Source organism: Platalea leucorodia, assembly GCF_965183815.1.
Source record: "Platalea leucorodia genome assembly, chromosome: 7".
Classification (NCBI taxonomy): domain Eukaryota; kingdom Metazoa; phylum Chordata; class Aves; order Pelecaniformes; family Threskiornithidae; genus Platalea; species Platalea leucorodia.
Window position 1 is genome coordinate 39,554,345 of NC_138829.1, and position 27,959 is coordinate 39,582,303.

Consider the following 27,959-nt stretch of genomic DNA (forward strand, 5'->3'; position numbering starts at 1 on the left):
TACCATGCTTGACCTTGTTCTCAAAGCCTCAGATGGGTTGTTTTTTTTTTTTTAAGTGACCGGCTTCTGCTCCGCTTGTTGGTGCGGGCTGGCAGTCCTGTCCTCCCCTCCCCCACAGCGCCCAATGTCTCTCTTGTACGTAGCGTGCAGTAGCAGCCCGCTTTTCAACAGCAGCGAACTGTTAGACCAGCTCGGCCATCTCGCAGAACTTCACCTTACTATTCGCTTAGTGAACAGCCATGCCAAGAAATGAGTTGTACCATTCTGGTCATGCCTCAGCCTGAAATCGGTAGCAGGCAGTCCCGAGACTGCACGAGGACTTGCCTATTCCATGATTAGAAAAGATGCAGCATGTTTCATGGTTCTACAAGCCAAGCTGAAGTCAGGCAAGTACCTCGGTTGCTCAGTACTCCTGGCGACGGATGAGGGCTCATACATCTCATTGAGCTGAGGCTAGGCTCGCTTAATGGACTCGTTTTTTAAAAAAAAAATGTATTCAGTATTTCCACCCTGCTCATAACCCTCCTCGCTATATTTCTGAGGGCAGTGATGAGCTGGAGACAGCTTTCCAGATTCTTCTTTCTAACCAGCTGCACATCAGGTAGAAGCTGCAGTATGTTTTTTCCTTCCAGTGTATTCAGTCAGCTGCTCAGTTAAGCAACAAATCTGTTGTTTCATGAATAATCAAGTAAAAGGCAACTCTAAGGAACACGGAGAACAGCAGCTCACGAACTGTGCACTAGAGAGTTTTAACTAGTAGTTTATTTCAGGGAAAAAAAAGAAGTCTTGTAGCTGGGGGGACAAGGGGGAAAAGAGATGATGCCCAAGTCCCTTCTCTTACAGTGGTCTCCAGACAATACCTTTATATCAGCAGAAGGCCAAGTCTGGCTCCAGAGGCATAAAAGGAATGTTTACTTGCATTTTCCAATTCCGTGAAAACTTCAATTACTGAGATGACCACAGAAGTTTAAGTATTTAAAAAAAAAAAATTACTGTGAATTAATCATGAAGTTAAAGCTTGTTCACTTTCCAAAAACGACACCTTCACAAAGTCCCTTTCATAAAGGAGAAACGTTTATTCCCACCTGCTTTAAAGCACCTTCTTCCCATTTTCTGCTCTAACATGAGAAATTGATGTTTTGTACGTGTTTGCTGGTCATAGTCTGCACAGTTATACTAGAGCCAAAACCAAGAAAAGGAAGATTTTATCAGACCGAACTTTAGGTTATCTTTGAGGGAAAAGCTGTGTTATGTTCCAAGTTCCTGATTGCTATAGAGTCAGCACGCTCCTCGCACTTTTCACAACAGGGAAAGAGCCCCCATTGCTGGTTTTCCTTAAACTGAAAACAAGCTCACAGAATGAGGAAAATATTAAATCACTGTTTTTTTAATGCAACAGGAAGCGAGAAGGGATGGTTACTTGGCTTCATTTAAAGACTGCAAAATCGCATCCTACTTAGCACCTTGAATGATCCACCATGAGAATACTGCGATTTTTTTAAAAAAAATTGTAAACACTTACCAGAAGTAAAACCCAAACATGTTAGGAAAGAACATGTTATTTTACTACTTGCTATACAGGAGGATAAGCTAGACAAGCTGTTTAAATAACACTGCTTATATTAAACCTGAATGTCCTTATATAGGGCAATAGTGAATTTTTTAAGTTTTACTTACTGTGTCAAGCTGCATTTGAATATGAAACTTCCATAGAAAAGTATTTACAGATTTAAGTAACCTTAAGTGGATTAATATACTTCTGACCTACTCTGTTTTGAAAATCACTATTTATTATAAAGGAAGCACGTTTTTACGTTAGCAGATTGAACCGATTCAGGGTCACTGCAATTGTAGAGCTAGTAGGTCTAATCTCCAATTTGTATTCGTGTTGGGAAAAAAGTTTAACACCCCCTCCCAATATCTTCCTAAGAATTTCTATCTCTTCAGTAATTTGATTCCAAGCCTTCAGCGGCTATTACTTAGCGCTTAAGCGAAGCTATTTGCATTAAAGCTTTACTATAGACAGCTGATTTGACCTCAGATTCTTTCAAGACAATCCATTTGCTGTGAGGTCCATCAGAAACTATTGATGTATATTAGGAAGTTAAGTGCACTGGAGAGGACATTGCTCTGTTAATCCTGGAACTACTCCTGGTTGAGTATACCTGTACAGTCTAAGACTCAAATCTGTACTTATGGTAGATAAGCTCTAGACTAACGCAAAGGCACAAAGTACCAAGCCAGCCTTGCTTTCCTACCTGCTGTATTTTTTGGCCTAACATGTCCTCCAATCCAAACTTTTTCAGTACAGCAAAATTAAAAAGACATGAGCATTCAAGATATCCAGGGGCAGATATAATTTTACAGTGTGTGCAAGCAGTTAAAATGCAGTTTGGGGCAGATTCCCATCAAAACACTTTGATTTGCCTATTCCTTTCTCAGGGGAAGGCTGGAAATAGACAAATTCATGGGGTCTGTGATGTGATACATTCAGCCTGCTCTTACCCATCACCTACCCCAGAGCAGACACGCTTACCTGCATATAAATGCCTTGTAAAAAGACCAAGTTTAGAGTGCAAGAGGGTTGCTGTGTTTCCCAAAGATCCCTAGGAAAGACAGTAGTCAAGACTAGGCCAGAGAACTAACTCGGCAGGCCAGAAATGGAGCCATTCTGTAATACGGCAAACAACTGTTGGTTCAGTCCCCGTAACCTTTCAAGCCCTGTTCTTTGGCAAACAGGCCAGAAAGATTTCATTTGTTGTTTGGCAGAAAACACAAAATTCAGCACTCAAGTTTAACTAAAGGGTAATTTTTTATTCCCCATTCAGACTGTCTCAAGGACGTAACTAAATGCTGGAAACCCCACAGAAGGGCACATACAGTGAATGTGGCGAAGTACAATGTGAACAGCCCCAGGGGTTCAAATAAGGTAGGACCATTAGCTAACCAGAGGAAAAAACAAATTAAAAATCTGCTGAAGATGTTGCGCTTTCTTCTCCATTTACACTAAAAAAAAGTCAAATCCAACAAAATCCTTGCATCTCTAACAATACATTCAGTCCTGGCTAAAGAGTTTAACAAGATGACAACAGGATGACTATAATACAAAACGTTCACTACTGCACTCTGTACACACCTGTTGTCCAAGCCCTCCCCCAAACCCACGTGATGACGGTGCCCCCATTATTTGCTTGCTTGCTGGGCCTGCCTGCGGAGGAGGACGTAGATCTTCTCCTTTATCCAGTCTTTATTGTACGGTTGGTATGTCTGAGTATCAGCACGGTAACTAGAGAGAAAAAAAGAATTAATGTAATATCGGTCTGCCCTGTAGTACATCTACCAGAAGAACTTCACAAACAATTAAGCGTCCTCAAGTGTATAAGGCAGAAAGTTGTGTACAGAACACAAATAACATCAGAACTAGATAGGAATTGCCACTTATTAGAGAGATTTATCCTGTTCCCTAAAACCCAGTTATCCAGCAGATCAATAAGAACCTGAAATAAAACGAGATGCTCCAAGGACTACTGAGTGACTGGATCACAGTGTGTTCACATTTTAATTCATGAATATAATTACTTATGGGAGACAACAAATGGAGCACCTTAATATTCTGGAGCTCAGAATGAAGAATAGTTCCACCAGGAAACAATCTAAGTTGTCCTGATGAGCCAAACACTTCTTCAAGGCTACTTCAAGCAAGTGTTCATGTGAGTTTTCAAGTTCTGTTTGGAATTTTTAGAAAATGAATAAACGCATAATTTTCCAGGAGTAAAGGCAGACTCATAGATGGATGACAAAGGATTCTTGCCAGTTGGCAGTGACGGCAAGCTTGCATCTACCAAACAAGGACACTTCGTAAAAAGCAAACTGAAAACAAGAACCCACAGACTCATTTTCTTTGCTACTCAGGGATAGTTGATAAAAGTAGTCCACACTAGCAAGATTTCTTGCCAGGGCCAGAGGACTCAGTTACTCAAGACACTGTTGAACTGAAGCAGAATTAGACTGGAAAATGAAAGCAAATTGTGTGAATTTATCTGTGTAGATTCATGCCCTCCTTTCTCCCTTAGTTGTTAAAGTTGAATGGTTTTTTGATGAAGATGGTACTTTCAGTGAATGCTTCAAGAACTACTGAAGTCCCGGTCAGTCTTTAAATCTTGGTACACATATTTCTAACCAGGTAAGAAGGGCGAGATGATCATTGGTAAAATCTAAGTAAAAATCCAGAGTTAACTCAATCCAGAATAATTTACAGTTCTTACCTAAGGAAAAAAGCCCTAAACATACTGTTTCTAAGAAAGCCTTGTTATTTAAAACCCAGCATGACTGGTTCAAGGCCATTGAAAGAGTTTCAGTATATATTGATGTACTAGTAGTAATAGTTAGTAGTGGTTCCAGGGCAGTATAGGAAATGTTAGTTTTGGGAAAAGTTACTGATTTCTGCCCCAATCCATTCATAGTGCTACACTATGAGACCAGATAGCAAGTACTCCAGGAATTTCCATGAACACAAGACATGTCTGGTACAGTACGTGCTACGTGTGCCACCTGCTGGAAAAGTATAAGCTGAAGTAGAATTTGGCACGACACTTGAGTTTACAAGCCTAATTAAGGCAGGCACAAGACTGTACTAGGCAATAGTTGCTACTTCATTTGTAATAAGTCACTATCAGTAACATAGATTCTGTATGTCTATCAGAATGCAAAGGAAAGCAATCTAATGCTCAGGTTTTTTTAAAATTGCTTTTTATTTTTAACTGGAATTAACTGGCAAAAGTTGTTCACTGTGCAGCTGCACAAGCACTTGCACTGGGATTTCAGACAGAGCAGTACAGCTGCAGGAATGTCCACACCAGATACTCACCGGCTTAAAAAAGTTTCTGGAATTTTGAGCTTAAAAAGCCAAATACTATGTCTCTTGTTATTTGAATATGAGATTTGTATCCTTATTCCTACAGAACTTCTGCAAAGTTGATACCACTGTCATATCAAACCATTACCTTGAAATTTATGGTGTGGAAAGTACCCATGATCTGGACTAAGTGATTTAGTTACAATGTTAAGTTAGGTTCTAAATAGCGAAATTTAACATTTGGTTTCACAGTACAGTCAGAATGGAAAGTACGCGAGACCACCTTTGCTTGCCCACAACTTTAACACACAGATGAGAACTGGAGATAATGTATTCACAAGAACATGCAAACAACTAGCTAGGGCTCTCTGGAGGATTCATCTGTTCCTCAATCACTTCATTAGGATTTACAGAAACTTCCACCTCACTGTATCTTGATCAAAACAAACCATTGCAATGTGCTTCTATACGCTTCTACCGTACCACTAGTGCAACCCTCGGCTCAATAAAATTCTGTAATCATTCTTCCTCCATAAGAATCAGACCAACTGCACAAAGGCAGACACAGCCCCACTTTAAACACATTCTAGCATTAATTAAATACGTAGCTGTATTAAACTGTTGGACTTCAGGATTTGAAATGCTGGGAACTTCAATGCGACTAAAATCCAAGTGGAACCATCAGCTTCTAAGCTTTCTTTAGAGATACTTTATTCCAATGCAGTTAGTTGGAGTGGGCAACATGGCATGCCAGCTGCAACACTGCTGCCTTACTAACACAGTTACTGCACCACACCCCCCCCCCCAACCTTACCAGATTTAACATAAAACATGTAAGAGTTTACATGAAAGACTTCTGACTTCTTTAAGTCACTGAAATGGACTTGTACAACTGAACTTACACAAGACAGCTGAGGTCCGCCAAGTCATCAATGAAGTCAAACAATTGGCTGATATCATATGTAATGGATGGACTGTTGGGATTCATTCTCTTCAGATGCTCTTCGTACATTTTACAGACTCCTACAGAGAAAAAAAGATTAACAATGCAATATTAAAAAACCAGCAACCGTATTTGCAGAAACTTCTTCAGCTATTGAACCACAGATATTAGTAAAGTTTAGAGATGACTACCATGAAAACAGAGACATAAACTTCATACTCAGATTTTGCAGAGTTGAAATGCTTTCGTTCTAGCTATTCGCATTGAAACATAATACTAATACTATAAAATCAGGTAAGATGCATGGACAGAAGCATCTAGAGGAAAAAGTTTTAGTTCTGTCAAAGATGGAACTTCCCATGCAGTAAGCTCCAACGGAAATCTGTAATTCCTTCTAATAATTTTAAGACAGCAATTGCAACATATATTCCTACGGTACAAGTACCCGAGAAAGAGAAGAACTAAAGCAAAATAAAACTACTCAAATCTCAGAAGAGAGATCATTCTTGATGAGAGAGTCAAACAAGGCTACTGAGGTAAGAGTGACAGCACAAGCCTGTATATGAATTTAAATCAGTTTTATTTAAGCTAGCCCATAAATAATTCAGATACATTTGAGAAGAATATAATATCAAAGTGAGCACGGAGGCTTTACATAGTCTTTATTATGCTTTTGTTTGCCTTGGAAAACTTCCTGGAATTAGAATTTTTAATGTTAAGTGAATTTTCACATTTAAATCATACAGCTGTAGTATTCCAATCTTCTTTCCAAGCTCACTATGTGTCTCTTAAAGTCATGCAGGACTTTTTCTCTGGCCCACATGCCACGAGGCTGCAAATTATGTATCAACTGCACACATACTTTTATTTTATATATTATTTCCAGTAGCAATCCTTCCTTTACATGGCTAGCACAAAAATTAGTGAGAGAGGTTCTGATCCCGCAATGAAATGCATTCAGGCAAGTCTGCTGCATGGCCCCACCAAGAATATTGCCTACTCTCATGAACTGAATGTGGTTCAATCTAGTTAAAACAAAAAGATACATTTAATATAAAAAGGAAGTTTTAGAAACAAAGAATATCTGTTTTTTAGTTTGCTAAAACATTAGTAAATTAAAAGCATGAGATTTTTGCATTTTTTTGTGAATTACCTTGGGAAAACATGAACAGCAACTTATTTTCTTACTGAGTAAGTTTGGGAACGTGTCAAAAACGGCGTTTTAACCACAATTTTTGACTACCATGTCTGCACCCACCTTCCATGCACTCATTCACCGATTCATAATCAGCATATGTTCTGCCTTCTGGCCTCTTGGTAGGCTGGACAAGTAGAATTGTGTGAGACTGAAAAACAAAACAAACACCAAGAAAACAAATTACTTGCAGAATTTGATTTTTTTGTTTGTTTGTTTAAGTTATTCATCTGAATTAAGCACTAAAAAGAAGCACAATATTGAAACACTGAACTAGCAATCAAGGGCACAGACATTTTCCAAATAGCATTTACTGTTCATATAAGCTGTGTTGTTAATTTTTGTTTCCAATCAGTCCCATCAATCCTTATTTTATTCCAAACACAAGCTGTTAGTATGAGTTTAAATACTCCAATTAAAGAGCAAAGAGGGAGTCCAAATTAACTTCACTATCAGTCTCACCTTAAAGATTTTAAGACAAATAGCTATTTTGAGTTATATGTTCAACTTCAAGGGAACACAAATTATACAACAAATCTGCACTTACTATTCAAGATTATTTCCTGCAAAACAGATGCACTGGTTTTTCATGCTTCAGTGAGTCTACTGAAACAGTAATTATGGCACAGATAACTGTTCCAAACGTCAGAGGCTGTAAGATTGTTCTTCTGCAGGAAAGACTTAGATGATTGTACAGTCTGTGGCTTGCATTATTTCTGTAATATTTTTCACATGGCTACAGCAAGTAATTTGAGCAAACAAGCAAGATTTTTGAAGTGTACAGAACCTGTGATCTAACAGGTTACACAGCACAGAAAGTTCGCAAGCACGCTACAAAACACCATTTCCAGTGCTGCTAATTGGATCCAACATTTCCAATGCTAAGGTGAGCATACAACATGTAATATTCATGGAGGCAACTGCAGAGTAAGACACACTGGAAACTGATACCAAAGCATGTTATTGGGCTTAAATTAATCAGCTGCTGATAGAAAAATCCTGACCCAGACTTTGGACAGATCAGTGAAGATACCAGTTCAGTGTTCAAATGCAGTGACAGAAAAGAGAAATGGCAAATATTAGGATTTAGAAGGAACATATTAGAAAAGGGTACAGATTTTTATACCATGACTGATAGTATTCCCATGCCTGGAATGCAGTTTTCAGTTCTTTAAATTCTGTCTCCAATTACATGGTAGAAGGAGATTCGGAGAAGCCCAGAAAAAAGCTACACAAGAAGCAAGACTTTTCCCAATCAGAAATGAAAAAAGAGGGGAATTCAGAGCTATACACTGTAACAAAAATCATACAAAGGAGACTAGACCATTTAAGTCCACTTTCATGTATGCCAGAGGATACTAGATTTGAAAGAAATTCCCCAAGCGGGGCTGGCATCTGGCTGTTCCTAAGCACAGCGTGCTTGAACAGGCATGTCTTACTAGGGAGTCCAAAGAGACTCTGCCAAACTTTATTATAAGTACTTTTTCCAGCACTACCATTTTTATTTGCTGGTCACTGATGACAAGGCTTGGTTCCAGGATTTGCAACTGATTTCCTGGGAGCATTTGACTAAGGATCCCTTATTAACACCAATGGATGAGGTGCATCAGCAAGTTCAGTCAGTGTGTTCTAAAAAACAGCTGTTATTTTAGCATCAGAGTGTCTTGCAAACTACATTTGTGGTGTCTGATTACATACACATCTTCACCTCTTTCAACTAAACTCAGTATTTAAAAAAAGTTGTGTTTCTTTGACAAAACCTAAGAGAGCACAGATAAAACAGAACTGACTAGGAGTTACAGAACTGTATCATAATTGAGTGAATTCTGTATTTGGTCTCTCAGAATCTTGCTGAGGAATCATATATATTCTGAAATTATCCCAATAATCAGATTAGAGAAAAAAATATTAGTGAGCCAGACATGTAAGCCAGTTCTTTTAGAACTTTAAGGTAGAAATTATTTGGGCTCCTGACTTTAAACCATTTATCACTTCAGACACTTTACAGTATCCATATCAGATACTGGCCTGGAATTTATTAAGATTAATACCACCGGGACCATCTGTATTGTAGAACTAATACATCATATCTCAAGCATTTCCTTGGGAACTTCCCATCATTTTACCTTTAAGGGGAAAAAAAATGGCTTCATTTGATAAAATTGCTCCTCCTCTCCCACCGCAGAAGCACAAAAAAGTAACAAGTTCAGAAGCCTGAGAGAAGTTTCCTCCAGCTATTACCTGCCCTACTGAATATGTGCCTAGGTGACAGGGCAAAAATGAGTGTGATTAATAACTATTATGTTTTCCTATAGGTATAAATCTTATTGTTAGGAAAAAGAAAACCACAACAAGTGAAGAACCATAAACCTTCATGCACTAGGACCAGGTTATCTGAAAGAGCCCAATATGGACTCGCGTTATTCTGATGCATAATTGGGTTTTCTTGCATTTTCTTTTAAAGCACAGTTGTACTAACTGCTGTTAAGCAGGACACTGAAAAAGATACCACATGGTTTATATTACACCGATTTTGAACTTCTGGAGAGCACTTTGGAAAGCGCTCCAATTATTGGAGACACAACCCTGTAAAAATGGCTAAGGCAGCACTGACAGCCAAATCAGCAGGGCTTAGGTGCTAGGCAGCATCTGCCCAAAGAGGCTTCTACCAGTTGTAGTTATTCAACAGTAAAGTAAAAAATAATTTAAAAGGAAGAGAAACAAGTATTGTAAGAATAAGATGTGCAATGATGCAAATACAGGTAGTATACCACACACTTAAATGCATTTCAGTTATTCCTGCTGGGCAGAAAAAGTGGTTTAAGTGTCTTCTTTCCCTTTGGACAACAGGGACAGGGCTTGTAGCTGCTCATCCTAGCAGAAGCTAACTGCTTTTGAGCGAGTGCCAGACAGATGTAGAACTTCGCTGCAAGCCCAGGAACAGTTGTCCCTCCACCGCAGAGCAACAACTTGCTTCAGCATATTCGAATTTATTAAATGAGCGCAACAAACGATTGCGACTGGCAGGCCTTTGTGCTTCAGCACGCCATTCAAACAGCCCACCAATGCAAGCTACCGCCTTTCCCTCCTCCAAGCCCCGGGGAGGAGCAGGGAAAGCAGCATGGGCAGAGGCAGCGTCAACTAACGCAAGCCAGCCATTTAAGGCAGGCACACGCCACGGGGCCGCGAGGCGAGCGCCGCCGAGGAAGAGCTGCGCTTCCAGAAGCGCCCCGGGAAGGGGCTGAAGCTCCCGGGGAAGCCCGCTCCACGCCAGGGCCGGAAGCCTCCCCCCCGCCTCAGGGCCACCGGCCTCCGTGCCGGGGAGGCCCCGGCGGCGCTTCGCGAGGCCGCTTCCCCGCCAGCACGTGCTGCCGCCCGCCCGGGCCCGCAGCGGCGGCCGCGGCCTTCCCCGCTACCCGCCGCGCCTTCCCGCCCGCGGTGCCGGCGACCGCCCCCTGCTCTGGGGGGACGGGAAAGCCGCACGGGCCGCCCCCCCAGGCCGGCGCGGGGTGCGAGGAGCCGCCGGGCCCGGCCCGCCGCCCGCCCCGCTCACCATCACGGCTCCCGCTCCTCAGCACCGCCGCGGACAAGAGGCGCGCGACGATCCCCCACAACCCCCCGCGCCCGCCGGAAGCGCTGCGCTAACGGCCGGCCGTGGAGGTGGCGGCGCCAGGGCGGGGCGCTGAGGATGCCGGGAGCGGCCGGCCGCGCCAGGCTGGAGGGGCGGGGCGGGGCGGGGCGCGCGGCCATCTTTGATGAGGGAGCCGCGCCTTCCCGCCGCGGCTCGCGCGGGGCGTTGGGTGGCCGCGGTCTCGCCCGCCATCTTGAAGCCGGGAAACGCGTGAGGGCGGGGCGGGGCGGGGCGTGCCCCGGAAGGGGAAGCGCCGGGTCGGCGGAGGTGCCACTTGGCCTCCGAGGCAGCGGTGGGGGCGGGTGGAGGCGGTACCGGCCTCGCAGGTTCCCCGCGGCTTCTCCTTACAGCCGTGGCCCTCCTCAGGCCGCCCCTCCGCGAGGAGCCGCCTCAGCGCCCGCTGTTTCCCCGCCGCCTCCCCTGAGGGCAGTGGGGTGCAGGGGAAGGTCCCGCTGCCTCAGGTGAGGGCCGGGCCTGCCCGCCCCGGGGCTGGGCCGCTCCCCTCCCTCGCTTCCCCCGGCCGCGCAGGTGCCTCCCCGGCCGCGCCGGGGCTCCCTGCCCGCCCTCTGCAGCGGTGTCGGGCGGGATAGCGGCTGCCGCACGCCGGGCACGGAGGGGCCGCCGCTGGGGGCCGAGCCGGCTGGAGCCGCCGGGCAAGACAGACATGGCTGGAAGCCTTTCCTGGGAGCTCAGTGTCTGCACGGGTTAAGGAGTGCGGGGCGAGGTGGAAAAGTTGCTGTTGAATTTCACTTTAAGGGACCGGACAGAAAGCAGCGAAATGGATGACTTCCGCTCCATCTGCCTGCTGTCTCTGGCCATGCTGGTCGCCTGCTATGTGGCAGGAATTATCCCCTTGGCAGTTAATTTTTCCGAGGTAAGACAGCTTCGCCAAACTGCTCGTCGGTTGCTAAGGGAGAATAGCAGAATCTAGATGGAGAGACCTACCTGCAGGAGTTAGTGCTGTCCCCTTTCAACTACGGCAGGGCTGATACGCGTGACGTTGCAACTGTACAAGGTTTTTAAGGAAGTTGTGAATGCGATGTTAGCTTTCATTCAAAATTGTAGTGAAAATTATGCTTATTCTACAGTGTGCATAAAAGCCATTTAAGCATGCCAAATTTGATCCAAGCATCTCAGCTACAGATGAAGCAAAGTATTGGCATGTAGTGGAAGGACATGACAGCAGCTGGACATAGTTATTCTTAGAAGCTTGCGTCAGAAACTTCTGAAGTCAGAGATTAACTTTTATTATGTCTCTAAACTTTTATTATGTCTCAAACTAGGGCTTCTAAAAACAATTCAGAGACCGTTCTCAGAAAACTTTGGTTTGGTTCACAATTTTGTTCACAACTTGTGCTGCTGAAAAGTTAAACTCTAACTCTTTGATTACAACACAACTTCAAGTTGCGCTTCTATCCCAAGGAACTCAAGGCATTATTTTGGAAAAATATCTCTGATACATAAGGTGTTGTTAAAGGAAAGGGAAACTTTTATGGATTGAATGAGTTTCCAAGCAGTACAGGAGTTCAGAAGTGAATGTATTTGGGTGTTTCTAAGAGATGATTGTTGAGGGGATTATGATTGTTACAGTCTCTGAAAATCTTCTAATATCCTCTGATGCCCGGGGGGGTTTTATCTTTCTCAGTGATGATTGTTGTATACAGGTGTGGGGTAGTGAGAGTTCAGTTGTTCTGAGGTACTAAGAGCTCTCTTAAGAGAGGTTTCCCGTTTCTACTGGGAGCAGTGCTGCTTTTGGAAAGTGAAGCTCGGGAAGAGAGATGTGACTTGTTCTTCCATCAAGTCACAGAGCTGGTTGCACCTGTCCTTTGGTCCCATCACTACTAGGAGGCTTTGGGAGCAGTAGACTCTGAACAGCATGGAAGGAAAGGCTGTTGATTTTGGTAACACTACAGTTCAGCTAAATGGATTGAAACATGAGAATATATTCTGAAGTCTTTACATAAACATTAGCATAGTTCTGTTTTGCCAGTGCTTTGTCTGATGCTTTGATGGACCTTCCCTTGCATGACTTCCAAGGCTGTTGCTTCCACTGTCTCGCTCTTCACAGCACACTTCTGCCCTGAAGTCTACAAAAGATGTTCTTGCAAATTCACCGAGAACACTGCCTAGCATGCTAATATTGTCTCTTTTGGTATTTAATTCTGCGTTTCCTCATGTATGTGCTTGATAGTTACCTGTTGTCTCTGACTTTATATTCATGACATCTATTCATGTGTATGTTGTTTGGAGGTAGAGTTCTTGATCTGTGTTTATGTGGCTTATTTATATCGTTGAATCGGGGCTCCTAAATCTTCTGGGGCTCCCAACAGCTGCAGGAATACAGTTCTGTTGTGGATCCAAAACCATAGCACTCTGCATAAGCAGTAATTGCATATTTATTAGCCTTTTGTGTGTGCAGTATTTTACCAATGGCACACACGTGTGCAATCAAGTTTATTGTGGTATCTTAAACTCTCAGAAATTCTTGATTTAGGTTTACACTTGTCTTAAATAGGATATTTTAAAGATCCACATGCTATGCTGGTTTAAAAGAGGAGCTGAATCTCTCTGCAAATTATCTGCAAATACTAAATAATCCTGGAAATGTCTGATTAGAATTGTTTTGTTTAAAATAATTGCTTAGGCCTGTGCAACATGGACAACTTGAAACTGAAATGACTGGACTGTTCATTCTATGGTTTGCAGAAAGTTTTGCAGATGGCCTTAGTGAGGAAAAATGCCTCCTCCCACTAGCCACTTATAATGGTTAGAAAACAAAAATGAATGCTTTGCATAACATACCCTAGATGCTGGAGAACAATAAAATTATTCATTAGTGTTAATACATTTCCTCAGATGAGTTTTTTGCCATGGAACTTATTGGTTGTGTTCTGGTTTCTATTCTTTTAGTTAGATTTGGATATCCTTGAAAGTATAAAACTCCAGCAAAGCCAGGTACGACTGAACATTGGTGGTAAAAAGGTACAGACTGATCAGGGCTTTGCTTTATTTCTGTATGCAGATGTACCCTTTCAGTTTAATCCTAATTTATAGTACTCTGTTGGGCTAACTTTGGCCTGGAAACAGTGGTATACCAGTTCTTGAGGCTGTCTCTTAAGTTGTAGCCTAAATGCAAAAAATAAAATAAAATTGAGTTCTAGCAGTTTGCATCTTTTGCTGGTGTAACAGAGGCAGGCAGTGTTGACTGGGCTGGGACTGCTCGCTCCTGAAAGTAGGTGTGAGTTTTTGCTAGGTCCAAGTAAGAGTTTCAGTGGCATGCAGATTTAAGCCAAATACTGAGCTGTAGAACAGCTTGCTAATTTGAGGAATTTATTATTTTTCCCATGCATTTTTTTTAATGCTATTTACTGTGTTGCTCCTGGTTTTTAACAAGAGACACACAGGTGTTTTTGTAACTGAAATGGTTTGATTTCTTGGATCAAACTAGATGACTTTGCCTGTCTGGGTAGGCTGCAATTATTAGATTGCTGTATTCACTGTGTCTAAGTATTTTGTCGTGAAAAGGAGATGGAGACTTCTCTTGAAACAGTAACTTGTTAGTGTGTCTTATTTTCATGGATTTTTAAAATTCACAGATGCCCAAATGAAAGCAAGCAGTACTCTGTATTTGCAGTTGTAATAAAACCTTATTACTTCTCCCACTTTTTTCCCTGTGTTTATATATGTAAGTATGTAAAAGAGATTATAGTGCTGCAGTATAAAAATAATCTTGTTTTTCCTTGTAGGAGACTATATTTTTTCAGAACAACTTTATGAACAGCGGGTGTTGATTATCTTTTCATGTAATTGCCACTGTATAACAATTTACCAAGTGTAATTGTTATATATGCCAGTGTACAGTGCATGTTTGTGGAAACTTTACAGGTGTTTTAATCTCTTGCATATTACTATTTGAATTTTCCTCAGTAATGCTCTAATTGTTTCCTTGCGGTCACATTGGCTTGTTTTCAGAAAGCTAGCTGTGCATCTCTCTAGAGCCTCCTGTTCTTCTATGCAAGTGTTGCCTATTTTGGTGAGATTAGACAAGTTGTGTGACTATGGTGCATGAAGAATGGCTGGCATAATAAGGATACGTGGCACGTGTTTTCCTGTTAGTCAAACACTGACCTCTGTCTCCAGGTCCTCGGTAGTTAGCATTAGTATGTTGGTGGCAGCTAGACATCTCTTTGTGCAGGGAAGGTGATGATGGTTCTGCCACAAAATATATGCTACATAGTTATGAGGACCTAAACTCCCATGGTCGCTACATGCGATATGATAAGGGCTGTTACAGAGATGATGAGAAACAGCCTCTGCAAGTTGTGGTGTTTTAGAATCTATTAGATGTTTATATAACTGGATTTTCAGTACATGGCTTTGACTTTAGGCTGTCAATGTTCTAGTCACAAGGAGGCAAAAAGTAGTAGTAAACTGTTCTTATATTGGTAAAACAGAATTTAGTCAGTTTGGGAGGGATGATATCTCTCTCAGCTTTTTGCCCCAAATTAGAATATAACTAGGAAGATAACCCTTACTAATAGTAGCAACTACTTATAAACTCTTTATGTGTATGGTTTTTAGTCTTGTTGTAGAAACTCTTCCTGGAATGTGAACTAAAGTATTTTTCTTTACTGTACTAAAAAATCATTACATTTATGTATTTTTTTTGTTAAAGTTTAATTGCAAATTTGTGATACTTACCCAACAAATCTATTTTAAACCCTAACTTTGCAGAGGAGAAAGGGGAGTGTCATGGTCTGTAATTATCTGGAGAGTGGAATAACATTTTATATAGCCCTAAATGCCTTTTCAGTATTTAACTCCTTGTAAAATTTTATTAGAAGGCTTAGAAATGGTTGTAAAAACAATATGCACTGTTCTGCATTTGTGCATCTCCTAATCAGATTAAAAAGAGATTGACATAAAATATATATTAGCACCATTATCAGTTTGACTGGTGCAGTTCCCTCATTCAAACTCTAATTTGAAGCCTTTTAAAACTGGTTTTTTATAGTTCTGGTTTTGGACCTATTTTGGGGATTCAGTCCCTTCTGGCATATTTTGTAGCTACCTGACACTCTGCAAGTGATGTGATACTGTAGTTCTAAAACTTCACCTGGCACTTTTTTTTAATACATGGAACACATCATCAGATCTTTCAAATACCAAAGAAGTATCTTTCTCTTAAATTGCTTTTTTAGCCACCATTTTTAAAGAAAGTCTGTTCTTCAATGGTACTCTGTTAAATAGAAGGCCATTAAAGTATGGCAGTTTTAAGGACAAGCTTCTGCACAAGAGTGGTTATTTGTTTTAGAGACTGAAATATAGTTCATCTATCATGTAACAGTTTTATAACAGCTTAACTTCATTCCTTGTGTCTCTAAACCTGTAGGTGAAAGTACAGCTCCTGCTGCTTTTTTCTCTAAAATCTTCCTTTCCTCTTTCTGTAGTCCTAAAACTTTTCTTAGCCCTTTTCTGTGTTATATAAATATAGCTGACTTAGCTGTTTATACTCCTACTCATCCAATGTATTTGTAGATGCATTTACATTATTGATTCTCTTGTCTTTCTGGTTTTGCGTTGGTAATTTAGTTTTCTTTCTCATATCTTCATTTGTTATTTGGATTGGCTTTTTAGGGGAACAGGCAATTTGTTTTGCACTGTGCCATGCTTAGCAGAGATTTTAGGGAACTTTAAGTATGATTTCTAGTAGGAAGGATATATTTGAAAACAAACCCAGAACGGAGATAACATGTAGAGTTGCAAACATGTCAAAATTCAGGCACTTTCAATCTTTCTTTGTCTCTGCAGGCCTTACAGTTTGAGGCCCTAGAGGGTGAATTAGGCCCCAATAACTATTAGTGCCAAATATAGCAATTCTTGCTATTCTCAAGTATGTTATGTTTTATTTCTTGTCTGATGTTAAATCAAGTGAGTCATCTTTAACTTTCATTTCCTACTTTAGTTGATTGCATCGGACACTGGATATGTTAACTTTTCAGAAAGTTAATTGTTAGAAATATAGGACTATGCAACTGGGGCTCTTGAATAAAAATCAGCAAGAGGCTTTGTGGATCATTCACTCCCCCCCCCCGCCCCCTTTCCCCTGCCCTAACATCTGTTAATGAGGGAGAGTAAAGAAAGCATTTTCATTCTTAAAGATGATACTTGTTTTGTACTTGCTTGCAGGAGAGATTAAAGTTGGTGACTGTTCTGGGTGCTGGGCTGCTGTGTGGAACTGCCTTGGCTGTCATTGTGCCAGAAGGAGTACATGCACTTTATGAAGACATTTTGGAGGGTAAGAACCAAACCCATGTCTGTAGATGGCCTTGTTCAAGATAACTTAGATCATGGTGCTGTAATATACTGGGGCTTGTTTCTAGGGCTTTTAACGCAAGATTAGTGAGAGGGTTTCATGGCAGTGTGACGCAAAGCCAGCATAGACTCACAAAACTGACATAATCATGATATTGTATGTTTATGGTGATTTGACAGAGAAATGTGATCAGGCTATGGATCAGATGACTCTTGCTGTGTGATCCAGTCATTTGTGGGTCCAGGTACTGTACTGTTCATGGAACCACAGCCTTTTATGTCAGGTCATGTGTAGTGTTCCTTGTTCTGAGGAGAGTTAAAGTTTAACTTTCACTGGAACTTCAAAGGAGGTGTAAGGATGCCTTTGGCAGAGAATGAAACTGTGGACTATTTGCTGTTGCCTTTTGTAGTTTAGATCACTTCTCATTACAGCAATCTCAGGAAGTGTTTTATAGATCTATACATACTTGCCTTCATAAGAATTTCCTCCTTTGAAGCTGAAGAGCATCTTGTAATTAAGTTTCCTTGATACACTTGGCTGAAAATTATGGTTATATAGGGCTAATTCACAGAGTAGGAGGCATTTCTTTCTTGGGTGGTACATGGTTCCAAGTTCAAGCATCCAGTTCTAGTCTGCTGTTGCTGGCCTTCAAGACCTCATAGCCTCTAATGAATAGCTCAAAGCTAACAGTGGTTATGTGTCTTGTTAGGGACATGAGTGTGGAACACATCATAGAATCATTACGGTTGGAAAAGATCTCTGAGATCATTGAGTCCAACCCGTTAACCTAACTGCCTGGTCTACCTCTAAACCACGTCCCTGAGCGCTACAGCCACACGTTTTTTGAACACTTCCAGGGACTGTGATTGCACCGTTTCCCTGGGCAGTCTGTTCCAATGCCTAACCACTCTCTCTGTGAAGAAATTTTTCCTAATATCTAATCTATATCTCCCCTGGCACAACTTGAGGCCATTTCCTCTTGTCCTGTTGCTTGCTACCTGGGAGAAGAGACCAACCCCCACCTCACTACAACCTCCTTTCAGGCAGTTGTAGAGAGTGATATGGTCTCCCCTGAGCCACCTCTTCTCCAAACTAAACCACCCCAGCTCCCTCAGCTGGTCCTCATAAGACTTGTTCTCTAGACCCTAAAGTCTTACCCAAAAGTCTTGGTAAACCTCAATTTGTGGTTATGATATTATTTTAAATAGAGCTCATTACCTCTGTTTGGAGTGCACTTTAAATCTTGCTTTAGCTTGGAGTCTTGTGCTATTACATTACCGTTGCATGTCTGAGATTTTTCTAATATGCTCGGAATCAGAAATTTGTCTGAAGGTAAACAGCAACAACTTAGTAGTCACAGGAGAAAGGACTATAAGGTTGAGGCTGTAGAGAACTTTGCAAGTGTGTAATGTACTGTTGTTGCTAATCTGGGATTGAGAGATAATTGTAATACTCTGCTTTTCTTGTACTACCGTTTTTTATTTCCTTGTTTCTACACTGGTTTGAATTTCTATTTAGTAATACACTTTAATTTATCCTGGTTTAGTTTTAACTAAATTTATGTTGTTCTACTTAGATCTAAAGCCAACAGAAGATAATATATAAAATCATCCTTTATTAAGAAGTGAAAGAACCTCTGATTATGCTTCTGTACTGTAATTTGTGCACTCTAATGTAGGATGTCTCTAATGAGCTGTAGTTGTGGGTTTGCTCTCCAATTTTAATTCCAAGTAGTCTAAATTTTTCCTGTAATGATATGGCTAGCAGTAAATACAATTGCTGTGAACATTTGCTTTTTTTTTCCCACTAAATGGAGTGTACTGTTCATGTATGAAATCTACAGCCTGCTGTTCAGAGCTATATGCTATATAACTTAGTTTAATGTGTGGAGAAAAAAGGCACTTCCCATTACTGCAGTAGTAATATCAGAAGTATTTACCTAGAAAAAGAGAATTTGTTCTGTGAATGAATTCAGACTCAATTCTTAACTCACAGTATTGTGACTAAAGCCAGTCTGTCTGTAAAGATTTTGGTTTTTATATTGCAGAGAGGTAAAAATCATGGGTATTACAGGTTTCACTGCAAAAAATTTCTAATATTTAGCATATTCCAAGTTGAACTTAAAGATTCTGAGAACTTAACAGCTTTCAGTACTTTTTTTTTTTGCAACTCCACCCATTTATGTAATTAAACCTAGAAAAGTGCCTAAGGGAACATTGAGGTATATTCGTAAAACTGGAAAAAAAAAATAAGAGAGGGAGAGAGAGGTGTCTGTCCAGTTCCAAGTGTAATTTAACTTGGAGACTGGTTGCCTGTTATCAAAACAGGTATTTGTCATTGATACAAAAGTCATTTATTATTACTTTTGTATTTTCCCACAGGCCACAGAATAAATAACTTCTAACTTTTGACCTTGTAGGCAGAGAGCAAATAGCATATAATGATTCAGTTATTATTTGATCGTAAACCTATGTATGTGCATAGTGAAACCTTGATTTGAGTATTACCAGCAAATAAAATTTCTTTAGCGACTTCAGTCCTTTGTTTTAACTGGTGAAACAGCATAACCGCTGTCAGAAAGATTGCCCTGACTTACCCACTATGTTTTATGCCTTGAAATGATCTGAAGCCAAGTTAACTTTTTAATATAGATGGCAAGAGTCTTGTGTGGTCTACAATTACTTTATTGACTGATCTTGTTCAGCAAAGATGTGTTTGTAAAATCTTTCAAGGGCTATCAAGCCTATTCTGATGTGCTTTGTCTGTAGTAATGGCATTGTGCCAACATTTTATACAGTGAGATGGATGTACAATTGTGTCTCATCCAAGAAGATGTATGAATACTCCAGCAAGAAGATTACTTGCTAGAATAACTCAAGTTTTTGCTGTTAATGTCTAAAACTTCTGAAGAGTAGTTGCAAACCAAAAAAACCTCCCTAAAATGACAGAAGTTTTACTTCTGTCACTTAAACCACAGGTGTTGGGAAAGCCGTAATGTATGCTCTGCTCCATTTTGTTGCCGTTCTTTTTAATAAAATTAGGTGCATGAAAGTTGCACTGTCACTCACTTTAAAAAAAAAAAAAAATCTAGAGTGAACTTTAAAAATGCAAGGTTGAAACAGGAGAGAGATTCTGTGTTGAATTGTAATTATTATAATCAGTTCAGACATGAATATCCTTACCTTGATTCAAGCAGAACAAATCAGTTGTTTTGAAGTCAAAAAGCTTTCCAAAGCTGAATGATGACTCCTCCAAAAGCCTTGTATATTCTCATACTGAGAAAACATTGCTTGCTGTTAGACCAATGAAACAATCTAGTTAATATCCTAGTTTCTTTTAAGTGCTGTACACTAGTCCTGCTAGTCCTCCTACCATTAAATGTGATAAAAAAATAAGCTAAAATCAGTAACACTCTGTCTAGTAAAGATTTTTACAATTTCTGATGGTAACTTTTTGCTTAATCAATGTTGTTCTATATAGTATTGTCATCAAAGCATTGCTGTCCTGTGAAATAGCAAGAAATACAAAGTGAAGCCAAGAAGGGGTTTGTGCATGTTATTGTTTCAAGTCACTTTGGAAGACGTGTTTTTCAGAAAAGAGAGAGTTCAGCTGATGGACAAGGTCAAGTAGGTCATTCCAAACTTCAGGAAGAATTAAAAGGGATAGATAGGAACAATTGATTAATACATAAAGCTCTGTTGTCTGTACACCCTCCCATCAGGTATTTATATACATTGGTAAGATCCCTCTGAGCCTTCTCTTCTCCAGGCTGAACAGCCCCAGCTCCCTCAGCCTTTTCTCATAGGAGAGGTGCTCCGGTCCTGTAGTTATCTTTGTGCCTCTCCAGTATGTCCATGTGTCTCTTGTACTGGGGACTCCAGAACTGGACCCAGTGCTCCAGGTGCGGCCTCACCGGTGCTGAGTGGAGTGCGAGAATCACCTCCCTCAACCTGCTGGCCACACTCTTCCTAATGCAGCCCAGGACTCGGTTAGCCTTTTTTTTTGCCGCAGGGCACACTGCTGGCTCGTTGTAAACTGTGTCCACAAGAACCCTGAGGTCCTTTTCTGCAAAGCTGCTTTTCTGATTGTTGGCCCCCAGCATGTACTGGTGCCTGGGGTTATTCCTCCCCAGGTGCAGATCTTAAGATCAAGTCAGATCTCAAGAGAAAATATAGTTCCTAATCAAGCATTTGAACATGACAGAGGCCTCTCCATGTTCATAGATTATATTATAGTGCTAATGGTTGCTTTGTGGGAGAGTAGAAATTAATGTGTCACCTGCTTCCTTATATTGGACTGTGATGCATATGTTCTCTAAGGCACTGGACCTTTGCAAATGAGTTCTTTGGTTTTTATTTCGTATTCAAAAAACAAATTTCTGTGAGTTCCCATGTAGATTCAGGAAGGTTCCTTGTGTGAGTATGTTCTCTAAGTGTAGGGGAAGGATAGGACACTTTACAAAAATAATTACAGTTAGAGATAGTGATACCATCATTTGGTCTAGCAGAGAAACATAGAAGAATAAATATTTTCTTAGGAGAACATTAAAGACATTTACAAATATTAATTGAATCTGCCAAATGTGGTTATAAGCATTGGCCCTGTTCTGGAATGGAGGTAACTTGTACTGAATGGTAGGTAGTTCAGGGCCTTGGAGTATAGCATGCAACTCAAACATCTGACTTAGCTTGAGGTATCGGATGTGGAAGTAGAATTACTGTGTCAATTGTCCCATTGGAAACATTTGAGTAATACTTATTGTGTGTAAAGCACCTTACCTGCTGTGGAAGTACAACAATTTATAATAACAAGTATGCCAAGGAGCATTAAATGCCTCTTCTGCATCGCCCAAAGGGCTTGCTAGCCTGACGTCTTGTCTCTGCCAGGGGCCATGGGGGAAATATAAAAAAAGAAAGAATGTACGATTCAGGTGAGCACAGAGTCTGAAATGAAGAGGTCAAACATTTACTGTGCTCTGTATGGTAGTTGGGAACTTAATTCAAAATTCCCTATTCCTCATCTTTGCTTGTACCCTTCTAACAGGGTATTTCTGTAGACTGTTGGCAGAAGGCAGCTTAGACATGATTCTTTGCTTGTATTAGCTGGAAACAATGCTTAGAATTTTGCTAAAAAATAGCTTTATTAAATCTCTTTCACATAAACATACTAAGGCAACTCCTGCCAATCTTTGGTGGTCAGTACTGAAAAAGCTATGTACTTCTGGACATTGTTTGCCCTCTGTGTCAGGTGGGATTGCAGAAGCAGTAATTTCCTGTGGTCATGAGCAAGGTTAGAGGATCTCGGATCTCTCTTGGGAGCCACTAGGCCAAAGACTACTGGAAATGTTAAATGCACACGCCAGAAAAGCCTTCTCCTTTCTCCTTAGGCCTGTGTAAATTCAGAGTGAGACTGATGTAATTTCTGTTGAAATTGGTGGGAATTTTGTGTGGTGAGTATTTGCTTGTGACAAAGGTCATGCGTGCTGAGCAAATGGCAATCTGTAAAAGTTGGTAAAGTTACGTCTCTACTTTCTAAGTCATTGTAGGTAGACACATTTGTCACTTACTAACCTATAAAATATTTGAAAAATTCTGAGCTGTGGACCAAGTAAAGCATTTTATACCATGGAAACTTAACTAAAAACCTGGTCAGCCGTCTTCTTTCCCCTTCTTAGATTTTAGAGTCATTCTGAGCTCACCTAATTTCAGGGTAGCTCAGTGAGACAAAGTAAATGTCTTGGGGTGGGCATGGAATTAAAGCCTGTGTAGGGAAAGGAAACACAACCACACAACATCCAACCCCAGGGCTTGGACTTTAGGTTTCTAGGATGGTACTGACATTTCTAGGACACTGTGCTGACTTAACTGTTGTTCTAGTCTGTATCAATGGAGTGTATCAGTACTAACTTGTTTAGAGACTGGTGCTTTGAGACAGAAAGTTCATCTCAAAGATTGCCTTAGATCTCTTAGTGGATGGAACCTGGTTTATCTCTTCATCCTGTACTTTCTCACTTAAATGAAGGCTATGACTTAACTGCTTGACAGTATCTCTAAATACTGACAAAACTGGCAACTTCAATTAAAAAATGAATTATTCAGCAGTTTTTATCAATCAATTTGGATTTAAAATGAAGCATTTAAACAAAGTAGCCTGGCTTATCAAGTATAAATGCTTTCTTTGCTTTTCCATGCTGAAGATGTATGGGGAGGGGCCAACCAGACAAATGTGTGCTTCCCTAAGTACATGGTCTAAGACTGACCTTAAATGAGGACTTTTGCGTCTTGTCCAAGAAAGCGTGAGGAACGCTTTCGGCAAAGGAGAAGAAAAATGCCCATGCTGTGTTTAGTCCTCTGTCTCCTAATCTGTTTGCTTGCCTGCCACAGGGAAGCATCACCCGGCAAGCGAGATGCAGCGTGTGATGGAGTCTGAGAAGGTAGCGGAAATCCCGGTTGTACATGAGTATGGCCACGACCATTCCAGGTTGCATGCCTACATTGGTGTATCCCTTGTCCTCGGCTTTGTCTTCATGCTGTTGGTGGACCAGATAGGCAGTTCTCATGTGCACTCTACAGATGGTAAGTAAAGATTCACTTCCATTAGACTTGCTAATGAGTCTTAATTAGCAAGCTGCAATTTTTTTTGAATGCTAGTGGGATTTAATTTGACCAGTCACGTCCAGAGTTTCAGTAGGCACTTTACAAACATAAAGCAAGGTCTGTGTGAAATGTTTGTGCTGGAAATCTATCCTGGAATTCAGCATAATTTGAGAGCCTGCTTCACTAACATGAAATAACTGTACAAGCATGTATGGTGTGGGGGTGGAGGGTGACTTGACACTTGAGTTATTGTCTGTTTTACAGTATCACCCATAGGGGATTTCTTTGGCTTTCCAAAAAACTTCAGGTTAATCTTCTCTTCATTTGGTTTTCCTACTGAATTGTCATACGTGTAGGTAAAACTTGCAAAGAACAAAAAGTTATTTTAAGTGAGACTGCAGAAATGACTAGGTGTAAGCTCTGGTCCTTTACTGTAACTGCACAGTTGGACTCCCACACTAGTCTAGAGCCTCACTTACTTCAAAATATGTCCTGCTTAGTCCAAAGATTTCTCAACTTCATTGCAGGACTCTTAAAGTGCCTACAGTTGCCTGTTTTCTGCCTGTGGCTTCACACTCAGACCATAGTTTGAAATGCACCAAAATTGTTTTGTCATCTGAAAAGGTATTTTATTGCCTTTGGATGCTCATTTTCTCCCACATAATCTCCTCTAATGGTGGAATTTGTCCCTCGAAAATTAAGGAATTGATGTTGAAGGAAAAGTAAAACACACACTCAAAGGAGGGGGGGATATGTTTTGGTTGGATCCTTGGCAGTTGACAGTGCAGCTGCACAAATGCTTTTATGGGGTTAGTGTGATGGGAGGCCAGTGCACGGGCTGTGTCACCTTTGTGCTCCTGGAGAAGCGTAAATGGAGCCACGGCCAGCGGATTTTTCAGAGCTTTTCAAAGGAAACAGTGGCAGTGAGGATGACAAGGGGACGCACGTGAGCAACTGCCAGGAGAATCTTTGGTTGTGACCCTTTCCTATGTCTCTGATCAGAGCAAATACCAGGAGAAAATTGACTATGATCAGTCATGTTGTTAAAGATACACACTATAAAATAGGATATTAAGTAAAGTTTTATCTAGTCTGTACCTCTGTCATAGCAAATGTAGTAGTGTTTTTGTAATGCTTTTTAAAGCTACCGAAGAAAAACATTTTTCTCATTTGAACCAATGTCTGGTAGTTTTGTTATGTCCCAAGTGACTGGATTTTACTTTGTCTAAACTAGAAAAATTCTGTAGGTAGGCCAGAATGGAGGTACAAAATCAAATGTGGATTCTGTCTTTGATTGTGTTTAGTTCTGGTCAATCCAAAACAAATTTAAAGGAAATGTTCTTTGTGAATATCTCCTCCTGACATGAGTATACCATCGCAGTCATCCAGTTGCAGCTTATGCAATTAATTGCTCAAATAGGCTCCCTTTGATTCAGTCGATCAATCTGACCGAAGAGAATACGTAACTTTTTAGCCAGCTCGCTTCCCTGATCTGACTCACTGGGCAGCTACGTGGCTGCCTGGGCACGAAGAGAGAGACTGGAGGGCGGGGGACAGGCAGGAGGAAAGCAACAGGACGGGACTTGCAGTTTTGGCAGCAGTGCAGACTTATTGAAGTAGCTGTGTAAGTGTGCTTGCAGTCAGCTTACTGACCACTGGTATAATTAGATAACGGCTGTTCAACTGTTTGGAATGAAACAGTTGAATAATAAGATGTTTCTATACTTGTGTAGGACTTATCTGCCCTGTTCATTGCAATGGTTCTTCATAACGGTTTCACTGCTGATTGCATAGTGGTGAATGTTGCCCTGTTGTGCTGTATGATGAGCTAACCTGCAAATGTCCTCAGAGTAGTTGTCGAACAATTGCAGTGAAAACACTGCGTCTCAAGCAGCACTGGCTGCATTTCTCCTCTCTGTTGTATAACGTTGGAGGGAAATCTTTATTGCTTACTAGGAATTGCCAGAGAATCAGTGCACCAGAGACTGCCCCAGACTGTCACCTGAAGGAAAATGTCAACATTGGGCTATGTGGGGAAAAATCATCCTGACTCCTGGAGCAGCTCTGGATTCTGGGGATGTGAAACGAGCTTTTCTTCCCCGTGGTAGCGCAGAACTTTAACATTTGGTTTCAGGAGGTGAAAAAAAACAAATGCTTCTGCCTGTATCAATGACCCTGTAAATTGCAAAGAGTTGTCTATGATTCTGTCACTTGTTTGTTGGGAGAACCTCCGGTGATTTGAATATAACTGCCTAAGCAGCTGGTAGAGGTGTGTGTAGTGATACTTAAAAATTTTTCTTCCTGCATGATTTATGTATTTGTTTTCTTTATCCTAACTTTCCTCATGACTGTTTCAGATCCAGAAGCTGCAAGATCAGGCAACTCCAAAATCACCACAACACTGGGACTAGTAGTCCACGCTGCAGGTAATGTGGGACCTATTGTTAGCACTTGGCAAGGACTTCTGTTGCTGTGGGGCTCATCTTTAGATGTGATAGAAACACTTCGGTTTTGTTTTTGAAGGTGGCTTTTTATTGAAGGAAAAAAAAAAAAAAAAGCAGGGTGGGGAGAACTAAGGATCTTCCCCAAAACTTACTGGGAAAATATACTCCAGTGCTCAGAAGGTTCCATGGAGTTTTATTTGGGTACAGTATTTTCATTCTTTTTTCCCATCTGAGAAGTTGTGTGATGCTTACTCTCTGCCTCTTCAGTTCTTCTGCTGGCGCTTTAGCTGCTAAATTTCAATACATGCTAACACATTTGATAAGTAGTATGAAGCACCTTTGGGTTTGCTTGTCAGTTGACCCGTGTGGGTTTTTTTTTTTTTTTTTTTTAAATATTAAGTTAAAAAAAAATACCTTGTGGAAAAAAGGACATTATATGGTGGAGGGCAAAGATTTGACTGAAACACATTTGGGCTGACTTGTAAGGACTGAAAAAGTTATGCATGTGTTGCAGTGAACCCACGTTCATGTTGTAATTATTCAGTATATATGTGTAGTATAAATATGATGCTTTTTAATCTCTCCTACTGAAAGTTATTGTCTAGATAAGTCAGAAGATGTTGGTCAAAACGATATTTCTTCACTAAATGAAGTGTCTATATATATTAAGGATTAATATAGTATCCATTTCCTATTTAGACAATATATTTATGTTAAATGGTAAAAAAAATATTTACAATAGTATTTATATTTGAAAATTCATTTAAAGGGTAATAATTAAAATTCTTTTAATGCTTAGAATCTAAAGCAGATTTTTTAATTTAGACAGGAAGCCACTTCTACTACAGAAGACTAAAATAACTAAACTTCTTACCTGATTCTGATTTGTCAGAATGTATCAATAGTTAATAGATTCTCAGTATAGTTTTTATGGTCTTGGGAAATACGAGACAGCTCCTGTTGAAGGTTGTCTGAAATCCTGAAATTGTTGTGGCTTAAGAAACAAAGGGGAGTGAATCACGTGTTGGGTTGGGTTTGTTAATGCCATTTTGAGTAGCAGGACTTCTCAAATCAAGGTGTTTTGTACTGTCAGCCATTGAGGGAGTGGGAAGGCTGAAACTGATGTGGAGGAATAATCCATGAATTTGCACTCCTGTTTCAGCTGATGGTGTGGCATTGGGTGCAGCAGCTTCTACTTCTCAGACTAGCGTCCAGTTGATAGTGTTTGTTGCGATTATGTTGCACAAGGTAAGTCATCATCCAAAAAATCTTGTTTGTTCTTTAAAAGACTGTTAAAGCATACAGAAATTACTAAAGATCTTAAGTTTCCTTAGTGATGTAATCTGGAAACTTGTAATGCTGTTGAAATCAACAGGTTAGTAGTACAGCTTCAAGGACCAAAAAACACTGGTATGGTGTATGACAGAATAGCAAATGATGGATGCTAAGTCTGAATGAGGTACGACTGAGAGAGAATTCAGACTGCCTGCTGCCTACCTTGGTTGCAGTGGTTTGGAAAAGTCTCCCAACTTTTGGGAGAGAAGAACAGGTCATAAAGAAATGTGGCAGCTTCACACTGACTTTTTCTGAAGCTAGTGTGGTGGTATGTTCTGGTTTTGTTTTTTTTTAAAAACAAACAAACAAACAAAAAACAACCAAACAAAAAAAACCCCAAAAAACAGAAAAAAACGAACAAGATTCTTACTGCTGTAAGAAATGTATTCAGAGAAGTTCTAGAGGGTGAAGCACAGAAGCATATGCTGGTGTATTCAAGGAGGAAAAGCAGTTTTATGCTGATTACAACAGCTTTTTGGTTCTGTGATGTTCTTAAGAAAATGGGAAGGGTATTTGTTATAAAGGGTTTTAGTGTTTAAAGGGTTAGTCTTTTGAAACCACTTAATATCAGAGTACTAAATTACAACTTCTGGTTACCTCTGTTAGTGTAGTAGCTTCGACATCAGTCATATGCCATTTCTGCA

At 40.6% G+C, this 27,959-nt stretch overlaps 2 protein-coding genes across 5 annotated transcripts in view; one reads left to right on the forward strand and one right to left on the reverse strand.

Moving 5' to 3' along the window:
* Positions 1–1,947: 1,947 nt before the first annotated feature.
* On the reverse strand, positions 1,948–10,658 carry ERH (ERH mRNA splicing and mitosis factor). The gene is made up of 4 exons (XM_082317042.1): positions 10,547–10,658; positions 7,057–7,144; positions 5,758–5,878; positions 1,948–3,286 (listed from the first exon to the last, which is right to left on the reverse strand). Exons 1-4 carry the CDS (start codon positions 10,547–10,549, stop codon positions 3,184–3,186), a joined length of 315 nt encoding a protein of 104 aa, XP_082173168.1. The 5' UTR covers positions 10,550–10,658; the 3' UTR covers positions 1,948–3,183.
* Positions 10,659–10,902: 244 nt separating this feature from the next.
* SLC39A9 (solute carrier family 39 member 9) overlaps positions 10,903–27,959 on the forward strand; it is a 45,363-nt gene continuing 28,306 nt past the window's right edge. The window contains exons 1-6 of one of the 4 annotated variants that reach the window (XM_082317597.1): positions 10,903–11,085; positions 11,381–11,498; positions 16,814–16,922; positions 23,324–23,515; positions 25,894–25,962; positions 27,143–27,228. In XM_082317597.1, coding sequence (XP_082173723.1) covers positions 11,403–11,498; positions 16,814–16,922; positions 23,324–23,515; positions 25,894–25,962; positions 27,143–27,228 — 552 coding nt within the window. In that variant the 5' untranslated portion in view covers positions 10,903–11,085; positions 11,381–11,402. Of the gene's footprint in view, positions 11,499–16,813; positions 16,923–23,323; positions 23,516–25,893; positions 25,963–27,142; positions 27,229–27,959 lie in introns of all 4 variants that reach the window. The other 3 variants (XM_082317594.1, XM_082317596.1, XM_082317595.1) reach the window with 3 other exon arrangements.

Excerpts from the sequence above, each read along its gene's own strand:
- ERH (XM_082317042.1), bottom strand. Across the intron at positions 5,879-7,056 it reads GGTGAATGAGTGCATGGAAG|GAGTCTGTAAAATGTACGAA; the intron begins GTGGGTGCAGAC and ends TTTTCTCTGTAG. Across the intron at positions 3,287-5,757 it reads GCGGACCTCAGCTGTCTTGT|TTACCGTGCTGATACTCAGA; the intron begins GTAAGTTCAGTT and ends TTTTCTCTCTAG.